Genomic DNA, 9,273 nt, shown 5'->3' on the forward strand with positions numbered 1-9,273 from the left:
ATTTCTCTTTTGGGCCGAATCGAGTGGGCCTAATTCTGGGCTAATTTTAGTAGTAGACCGATATCTCGACTGCTTATTGGAACTGTCAACATGTCGGTAAAATGTCAATGCAGATAGTTCTGAAAAACTATAAACATAAATTAATTTAAACTATATTTAAATAAATAATAAAAACTTTATCACTAAATTTCTTAACATTAATATTAGATCCATACTAACAGTGTTTTGTCGGTATTTTCTTATATTTCACCAATTTTTCTATGGAAAAATGAAAATGTTGATAGTGAAAATTGAGATTTAAGTATTGAAAACGATGTGTCATTGGATATCTTAATGGTGAGAGTTCCACGTGTCTAGACACTAGAAAGATATTTGGAAAGCTTGTGGTGGATTGCAAAAGATATTTGAATTCCAACTTGGAAGTCTCTCTCTCTTTCTCTGGTTCTAGTTTTCTTTTGAAGAAATTTGATAAAGCTCTAGATTATCAATGGAACCATCTGCAAGGATTCTTTCCTCTACTCAGTTCCCTTCTCTTTTCCCGCTGCCCAATTTAAACAGAAGCAATGTTTTTCCAGTTTGGCCAAAAAAGCCAAAAGCTACCAAGTCTATGCGCTTGCATTGCAGTAAGATGTATGTCCCCGGTGGGTTCTCTCTCTTTCTTTCTGTTTTTCTATTTGGGATACACAGATGTTTGTTTGTTTATCTATATTCAAAATTAGGGTTTGGAGAAGCCTCACCAGAATCAAAGGCAGCCAGAAATCTGCATAATTTCTTCACGTATGTTGCTGTTAGGATAGTGACTGCGCAGCTTGAGGTTGCTCTTCAATTGCTTTATTTTAATAGCTCTGTCATGTTATGTGGGTTTGCATTGGTATTGATTCTTGTTCTGGTGGAACAGAGCTATAATCCAGAGGCGTACCAGGAGTTAATGGAGTTTCTTGATAGACATTCATTGAATGATGGGGACAAATTCCTGGCCAGTTTGATGCGGGAATCGTCAAGGCATAAATCTCTTGGTAAAACCCAAATCCACTTTGTTTCTTTAGTTTTGGCCCAAATCTACAATGAGTTCATTAGGGACCAAAAATGTAAAAATAGATACTTAGGAGCATACAGAAAGAGGACTGCAATGCATGATCTTCCTTCAGATGTTTTTCCTAGTTTCTTTTGGACAAAGCCTGTCAACATGGGAAGCCAATAGTTAGTAGATTCTAATTTAGTAAAGTATGAAGAAAAATGAAGTTTTTGTAAATCAAGTTTTCGTATCTTGTTTTAACAAGGAGCCTTCTAATCTTGGTGAATATCTTGGCTTGGGCAGCATTGCGCATTCTAGAGGTTAGTTCTTTACACTTGAGAGTTGATGAATGCATCCCCACTGTGATAAATACTCATAAGTAAGCAAATCATTGATTCCAGGTTCGATCTGCATACTGCAAAAACGATTTTGAGTGGGACAACCTCAAGCGATTAGCTTTCAAAGTAAGAAAACTAGTCCATTTCTCTGCCATTTTCCTAACAGCATCATGATCAGTTGCTTGCTACCCTAGCTGAGATTCATTGTTTTTCAGATGGTTAGTGAATCCAACACGAGACTGATGAGAGAATACGTGACGGAGACAAGTCCATCAGACACCGAGAAGTGATGAAATCCTGCATTGTCTTCACTTTTTGCAGTAAAACAAGAGAGGATACATAAATCCAGTGTGTGTATGATATGAGATGAGTAACAAAGAAAAAGTAGTAACCCCAGTGATGGTAATACACGGAAACATTCATTCTAAATATTCTTGCGAGCTACAAAATAATATTTATCACAATTTAAATTGTTCAATGGTTGTAAAGCTTTCAAAGTACTCACTCGTTGCAGAAGATTAACTACGCCTCACCTAAAGTTCAGAAAATTGTGAAACAGCTCGTCTGAAACACTGTCTTGTGGTTTGCACATCATAAGTATTAGAGAAGACTAAAAAGACCAAGTAATTTGCTTAAAAGAAATCAAGAAACAATAAGATTCAGGGATGTCTAAGAACCAAAATATGGGATGAATGAGAACGCAATGCATTTCAGAACAGACCTCAATGGGGCAAAGAGACGATCAATGAATTCAGAAATGCTTTGGCTCAAAGCAGAAGCTAATGCAAGAGACTTTTTGCCAACTTAACTTGGGGAAATAATTATAATCTGCATGATTAAAAGTGATTTGTTGGGAAATCAGTGGCTGGCCAACGTAGACGCCAGTATAGTTGGATCTTCATATATAGATAGGCTCGGAAGAGCAAAACACTATCCTTCCATCTCTCATTCCCCCAATTTCTTTTGTTTCATTTAGGCTGTTTTTAAAGTTGTATATCATCCATCACATCATCATATTGTCATATCATCTTATCAAAACAGAATAATTTTGATATGTAAAAGAAAGATTTGCAGAAATTGACAATCCACCGGTAAGAATAGTTCTTTTTGTTATTTTCGAACCCCACAAACTACAGCTTCAAAACTCACTATCCAGTGCCTTCGATCAGTACAAGGGAAATTTCAAACTCCAGTGTGATAAATACTTTAACGGAAACAACAAAAGGGCGGAAATATCAATGAAGGTTATTGCTGATCTGATCTAAAACTGAAGTTGGAACATATGTAATTCAGGAGAAATGCACTGCGGCCTCAGCGGCTGATTGGAGTGTGCATCCGGGTAACAATTCTTTCTACAGCATCACGAGACATCACAAGAGTATCATGTAGAAGAATGTCATAAACGTTCAAACCCTGTAGAATAAAATTGGGAACGAGAGTCAGTAATCAAGTCGATGGATTTAAACACTTGCGACAAATCAATGTTGATGGAATCCAATATGACAATCTGAGCAAGATATGCATTTCCATCAAATATAAAATATGTTCGATGTGACAGTTCAGGTGAACAAGAGCATCATCTAGACATTCAGGATAACAATTAATAAGACAGTACAGAACTGAAATGGTAACTGCTCGATAACTTATTACACCAAGTGAAAGATCAAAAATGCTTAAATGAGCCGGAAAAATATAAAATATTTTACAATTTAAAGTATCTCTCAAAATATGATTTTATAAGAGAGAAGTGGTATGGAAATCTTACATGGCGACATTCAAAGCAGACAAATAAAAGGTAGATTTAGGCTAGGGCCTACGAAACTAACAAAAAACGGGGAGCAATCAAGCAGACTTACTATAGAAGGCAAAACATTGACGTAATGAAGGTTTTGCGTGGCCAGCTTCAGCTTCTCATCTATGGGGCCACCATCAACTAGAAGTAGTTTTTTAGTATTCTCCATTCCATTGACATACTTCACGATGTTCTTCGTCTTATGTGTAGTGACGTCCAAATTATCAAATATCAGAAGCTGCGAGCCACAAAATTCCCACAAAATGAGGTTTCAGAAGCAAATGGAAGGAAAATATCATGAGTTAGGATGTGCACGTGAGCTAAACCATTTTAGAAAATAATCCATACAGCTAAAATGATAGAAAGAAAAAAAACACCTGCCTTTCCTTCTGCAGCACGAGCTGAAAGAGCAATCTTCAAACCCAAGCGACGAACTTTCTTATTAAGCTTAAAAGCATGACTTCGCGGTTTAGGGCCATGCATAGCTGCACCACCTCTGAACTATAATCATCATCCAGTACATTAGCAACTATTGTCTAATAACTTTGGTAATAATATTATGAACGTTATTCAAAGCAAAATCTTAGCTACCTGAGGACCACGAAGTGTTCCATGCCTTGCTCTGCCAGTACCTTTTTGATTCCATGGCTTTCTCCCTGTTCCACTAACCTCACTAATTGTTTTTGTCGAATGTGTTCCCTGTCATCACTCGAGATGCTTAGTATTTAATAATCACTTCTAAGAACTTACCCAAAACCCACATCTTGCAGATTAACTAACTTCTAAGCGTATAATGACACTCAATATAATAGATTAACTACCTTCTAAACATCTTAATGATAATTACAAAACTCCTCAGAGATTAATCGAAGTGTGCGTAAGCTGATCAAGACTTATATATATATACACATACAATTCTCTTTTCCAAAAAATTGGTTCCTTCAACAGGACCAATATTTTAATGAAATTACAAATGGATTTGTCTCCTTTGTTGTACAAGCATATTAGTTTCATTTAAAAACAAATTAAAATGCAAGATCGACAGTCACTATGTGGCGATTCCTCATAATATCATCCTCTGGTGCAAATAATTAAGGAAATATATTAAATTATTAATCAAATAAATAGAAAGGAACAAAAATAGATACTCATAAAGAAAAATAAATCCCTTAATAGACACTATTTCTATCCGATCAGTCTCTAGTCTCAAACTGTGCATCAGGAGACAACAACTAATACCTGCTGTCTCTTTGCGAGCTGCCATCTAACAACCCGATGAATGATGTCCTTCCTGATTGGAACGTCAAAAACATCTCCAGCCAAGACCATAAAGCCTTTGTCTTCATTTTGAAAGTTTGTCACGGGAATCATCAGGTCTTGAAGAAGTCCTAACAATGCAACATAATTTATTTACCACAAAAGCGATCCAACCACAAAAGTGTTCCATATGCCAATTCTTATCACCATAAGAGTAGAACAGAATATTGCCTACAATCTTATGGAGGATGCAAAATGAGGAAAAACATTGCTACCTATCTTGCGCTCTTCTAATACCACCGGCTTAGCGGACAGTAAGTGAGAAGGAAATGCAGCATTGCTGGACTCAGGAGTCAAAATTGAGCTGCAAAACCCTCGGGAGGCAAGAAAGGATCCAGCCTGTTTTCATACACAATGATCAGACAAATAAATGTGGATGTGTAACGATAGAAAAAGAAATGACGTGCATTAGATATCAAGATGTGCTTTTAATCCACATTCTACAAACTTCAACATCATGTCCCTTGAGTAAAGAAGTTAGAACTTGAACAGAGAGATTGCATTTGGCGAGAGAGTACCTTCAAAAGGGTAGAACAGCCCGCAAACACAGAGCTACTCCCATTAACACGACCATAAATTTCTACTCAAACATATGATAAAAGTTAATGAATTAGATGAAAGCATCCGTACGTCGAAGAAAAAAAAAAATTGCACAATGAAATTTTATTGAAATAAGGTGGGAATGAGAATGCGTTACCATGGGAATTATAAAATGACTGACTCATAGTACACAAAGAATTACATTGCCCAAATGTTGACAAGGACTCCATAGAGCGCAACAGTCTTCTCGACACTGAGATTGCCATATTAACAGCGTACCACTAAAAGAATCGGTGGAGTGGTTATGCAACAATCAGACAGCTACCTAGTCATCTACAAGAGTAAGTTCTCTAAAAGTTTAGCAATATACCTCACAATCTAGTTCCATGATAAAAACTATATCGAAACTAATAATAATAATAAAGATCACGTACCGCTGTTTGAACCCCTGAATTTGGAATATTGCACGTGTTAGGAATGGATAAAAATAAATATATATATTAAGATGAGTTGTGATTTGAAGTCTTGTTTGTTTGAAAACAAATTTCGGATTTGACAGGATTTTTCATGTTATACTTCAGAAATCTGTTTCTAATTCTACCACATAAGAGATTACTTCAGAAATCTGTTCCTAATTCTACCACATAAGAGAGATTTTTCTTTTAAATTTACACTGGTTCATATGCAAAAGCCTTCCTATACCAACTCAAAAATCATTCGATCGAACTCAAACTCAAAGTTAGTTTTCAATTTTGTTTGCCCATTATATTTTCCTTATTTTTCTTAATCTATAACAATAATTTAAATCTTGAACTAGGTGAGTTTTCTTTTGGCCTTGTTCATCTTTTTTCACTCAATATTTACGGATTCGAATAATAGTGATATGTTTCTTTGTTCCTTTCAATACATTAATTCGATCTTTTTTTCATTCTAATTTGTGATTTATGAATTCCTAGTTTTATATTTTCAATTAGACTAGTTGCACATTAATGATGCGGATAAACAAAAATAACCCAATGAAACAAAATAAAAGAGATTAAAAACCTTGAGGATCTGAAATAAGAACAGTGGCGGCGCAATATCAACAACGGCAAGGTTCTGAACGACTTTGTTTCGGAGAGAAAGGAAAAGAGAGAGAAGAAACTCTGATAGCTCGAAGAGCGAAAGAGGGTGAGAGGGAGAGGCGGCGGGGCTTTGGTCGAAAAATGAGAGAGCAGCGTGCGGCGGCGGCAACAGCTGAGACGGCGGCCGGAAGGAGCGGCGCTGCTGTGGCTGGTAATGTGAGGATGCGCAGAGCTTTACGAGGGAGACGCAGAACAAAAAGAGATGCGGAAACCGAAGGCATTAACAGGCCAGACAGGATGCAGAGACCACAATTTGGGCCACCTTCGTTCTTCTTCGGGAATTCAAACTCCAAATCTGGGCCGTTCTTCGTGGTGTGCTGTGAACACTTTTACAGACCTTTTCCGGATTCTTCGAAAACGAAGCCTTCAAGCCCAAATCGGGAGAAATAGAGAGAGATGGCTCGAAGCCGAAATAGCCTCCTTGTATTGCTATTTGTTAAGAAAAATAATGGTACAAAAATCATGTAAATTGTAACACCCCAATTATTTTGTAATTAAGCTTTAATTTATGTTGGACGATAAATTAGAATGTATTTGACTAAATTAAAATATAATTTAATTATTTAGAATTAAATGAATTTAATTTTGGACTTGCAATGAAGATTTGATTATTTATGGAGTTAATTCTATTTGTTTTGTTGGAAGATTTAAAATATTTTGGTGTGGGATTTGGAATTTAAAAAGGAAAAGAAAAAAGGGTTGATTATTATTTTTTGGCAAGTAGGGAGAGAAAAAAAAAAAAGAAAAGTGAAGCCCTCCCCCCCGAAGGAAACCCTTGTCGTCGCCGCTGCTCACCCTCAAGCCGACGCCGTCAGCCATCGCGTTTGGGTCTTTACCGAACGCCGACAACCCCTCGTCCATGCTGTTCTTGAAACTCGGCTGCGCGAGTCGTCAGCCTCGTCGTCCGTCAATCGTAGCCCACGTACACCTCTCCCCTCGCCAACAGCTCGCGCCGCCGCTCGCCCCTTCGCCAGTCGACGCGCCGTTTTCCATATCTGAGCCCGCCGCTCGACGCCTGTCGTCGCCTGCTATCGTGGATTGTTGTGTTATGCCAGAATTTTGGAGTTAAAAGGTAAGTTCTTAGTGGATTTTGACAATGAGTTTTAGATATCTTGGTTATCCATTAAGTTTTGATATCGTTTGGTTAACGTTCAGTACAATCGGAGTTTGGATTGAAGATTGGATCATTCCAAGTTGTTCAGCATTACAAGGATTGATTTTTGAAGGATTTTTGATAAGTTTTACGATGTTTTATGAGTTTTCTTTAAAGGTTTTGATTACCCGTTTAGTTCGGCTTGAATTTAAGGTTACCCATAATGTGAATGCATGATTTTAGACCGTGGTTGCTAAATTAAATTTGGCAATGTATGTTTTAGGATTGATTCAAGTTTTCCAAAGACTTTAAGAAAGATTAATTTCGTGGACTAATATTCGTGACCAAATTTGAGCTAAGTGGTACTATTACCAGTGTCTTCGTGTTAGGCGGCCTAGATTAAATCTAATTAATAGAAGCATGATTTTGTCTTTGTGATATACTTGTTGCAGGACAGTTATGAGTATTATGAGCATGTTTGAACTTCCATATTATGAGTATTATGAACATGTTTGAATTTCCATATTATGAGTATTATGAGCATGTTTGAACTTCCATATTATGAGTATTATGAGCATGTTTGAACTTCCATATTATGAGTATTATGAGCATGTTTGAACTTTCATATTATGAGTATTATGAGCATGTTTGAACTTCCATATTATGAGTATTATGAGCATGTTTAAACCAGGTGGGTTTCATGACATACTTTTGCATAACTTCTTAAGGTTCAATCTCCAGCTGCAAACTTCTCCAAATTTTGTTGCATACCACCTCAAGATCTTCCTCACTATTCCATTAGATTGAGTTGTGGGACTCAAAACAACTTAATCAAGGGTTTTTTAAAATGCTCACAGCAGCAATCTAGTTGAAGAACACCTTCTTCACCACAAATTTTCAACTAAAATTCTATCAATTGCCTCTCCCAAAATCACTTTGATCTCTTCAATATATTGCAGACCATCATGCAAGGAAGATAGTTGCATAGGTTACAGTTCATGCTTGGAGTAAATGAAGAGGAGGAAATGGTGTTTGTGTTAGCAAGTAGAAGATGGATGTTACCAACTTTTCAATTTAAAATCAATTTTGAATTTAAAATTGGAAAAAAAAGTTAATGTTATTAAAATTAATTTTTTAAATTAATTTTTAAATAATACTAATTAATTTAATATTAAATATTAAATTAATTTTTACATATATTCATCTTCATATATTTAAATCATATTTAAATATCTGTTTTACCTCTGAGATTACTTCTTATTCTTATGAACAATTGGTTTGTGATTCAATCACTAAACCAAAACTCCAGCCCAGTGAAAGGGTGGGGTCCCTTGTTAAAACCTGGATTCGGTATTTGAGAGAACAACTTTTCTCTCATCCATAAATCGAGTAGCGTGAATTTCATCTTGCACCCTATGTCCCCAGCTATCTATTTAGTCATACCCTTGAAATGGAAGGCTTATTGAGCCGACGCTGTTGAGTTAACCTTCACCTGTGCAAATCTAAAGATAATCTCAAATAAACAGGAGCTTATAGTTAGCTAGGATTAAGATCGAGTTGCCTAGGTCATTTAAGTGAAATAGTCAGTCTTATACAATAAACGACATTACAAAGTAAAAATGACTTATTTCTTGGTACGATCTTATGCAAACTCATTGCATAGAATGCCCCTACTCCTCAAATCATAACATGTATGAATTAGATCACTTCGTATGTAGCATTTTACACCTTTTAGGCCGCATCCAATAGCGTTATCAGAATAAGGTACCCAACCTTATACATATACCATAAATCATTTTGACTATTTGCTCGAATCTGATCCCTCTTATGTCTCCATACAAAGTTCAAGTACTCGTGTAATAATCATGAGTCTTAGTTTATTGGATTTAAACTTTCATGTATACAATTTATAAAATCAATAATAAGTTTATTTAACTATAGAAAATATTTATCATTTTACAAACTGCGAGTTTTTAGGACATAAAACCCAACAATACTCCCACTTGGACTAAAACTCCCGTGGATCAATATATACAAAATATACAATGTTAAGT

General features: G+C 36.0%; 2 protein-coding genes and 1 long non-coding RNA gene across 5 annotated transcripts; 2 read left to right on the plus strand and 1 right to left on the minus strand.

Annotated features, from left to right (window-relative positions):
• The first annotated feature begins 393 nt into the window (after positions 1–393).
• On the plus strand, positions 394–1,850 carry LOC120073113 (chaperonin-like RBCX protein 1, chloroplastic). Of its 2 annotated transcripts, none has more exons than XM_039025736.1 (6): positions 394–641; positions 720–814; positions 899–1,016; positions 1,319–1,335; positions 1,417–1,479; positions 1,569–1,850. In XM_039025736.1, the coding sequence occupies exons 1-6, from the start codon at positions 488–490 to the stop codon at positions 1,641–1,643; spliced, it is 522 nt and encodes a 173-aa protein (XP_038881664.1). In that variant the 5' UTR covers positions 394–487; the 3' UTR covers positions 1,644–1,850. The 2 variants fall into 2 exon arrangements, with proteins under 2 accessions (XP_038881664.1, XP_038881665.1); XM_039025737.1 differs by having other exon boundaries at positions 399–630.
• Positions 1,851–2,383: 533 nt separating this feature from the next.
• Positions 2,384–6,446, minus strand: LOC120073112 (50S ribosomal protein L4). 2 transcript variants are annotated; one of them, XM_039025735.1, is made up of 10 exons: positions 6,047–6,446; positions 5,437–5,450; positions 5,160–5,335; positions 4,981–5,042; positions 4,678–4,801; positions 4,385–4,533; positions 3,737–3,844; positions 3,527–3,646; positions 3,210–3,383; positions 2,384–2,766 (listed from the first exon to the last, which is right to left on the minus strand). In XM_039025735.1, the coding sequence occupies exons 3-10, from the start codon at positions 5,266–5,268 to the stop codon at positions 2,665–2,667; spliced, it is 948 nt and encodes a 315-aa protein (XP_038881663.1). In that variant the 5' UTR covers positions 5,269–5,335; positions 5,437–5,450; positions 6,047–6,446; the 3' UTR covers positions 2,384–2,664. The 2 variants fall into 2 exon arrangements, with proteins under 2 accessions (XP_038881663.1, XP_038881662.1); XM_039025734.1 differs by lacking the exon at positions 5,437–5,450 and having other exon boundaries at positions 6,047–6,443.
• A 235-nt stretch (positions 6,447–6,681) lies between these two features.
• Positions 6,682–7,426, plus strand: LOC120073114. Its single transcript, XR_005480678.1, has 2 exons — positions 6,682–7,198; positions 7,282–7,426. It is a non-coding gene; the product is annotated as an uncharacterized LOC120073114 (long non-coding RNA).
• Positions 7,427–9,273: the final 1,847 nt, after the last annotated feature.

The sequence above is a fragment of the Benincasa hispida genome, chromosome 3, assembly GCF_009727055.1.
Source record: "Benincasa hispida cultivar B227 chromosome 3, ASM972705v1, whole genome shotgun sequence".
Lineage (NCBI taxonomy): Eukaryota > Viridiplantae > Streptophyta > Magnoliopsida > Cucurbitales > Cucurbitaceae > Benincasa > Benincasa hispida.

Excerpts from the sequence above, each read along its gene's own strand:
- LOC120073113 (XM_039025736.1), top strand. The coding sequence starts at position 488 with ATGGAACCATCTGCAAGGATTCTTTCCTCTACTCAGTTCCCTTCTCTT. Across the intron at positions 642-719 it reads CAGTAAGATGTATGTCCCCG|GGTTTGGAGAAGCCTCACCA; the intron begins GTGGGTTCTCTC and ends ATTCAAAATTAG. Across the intron at positions 1,480-1,568 it reads TCAAGCGATTAGCTTTCAAA|ATGGTTAGTGAATCCAACAC; the intron begins GTAAGAAAACTA and ends ATTGTTTTTCAG.
- LOC120073112 (XM_039025735.1), bottom strand. The coding sequence starts at position 5,268 with ATGGCAATCTCAGTGTCGAGAAGACTGTTGCGCTCTATGGAGTCCTTG. Across the intron at positions 4,802-4,980 it reads GCTGTTCTACCCTTTTGAAG|GCTGGATCCTTTCTTGCCTC; the intron begins GTACTCTCTCGC and ends GTATGAAAACAG. Across the intron at positions 2,767-3,209 it reads TCAATGTTTTGCCTTCTATA|GGTTTGAACGTTTATGACAT; the intron begins GTAAGTCTGCTT and ends TTTATTCTACAG.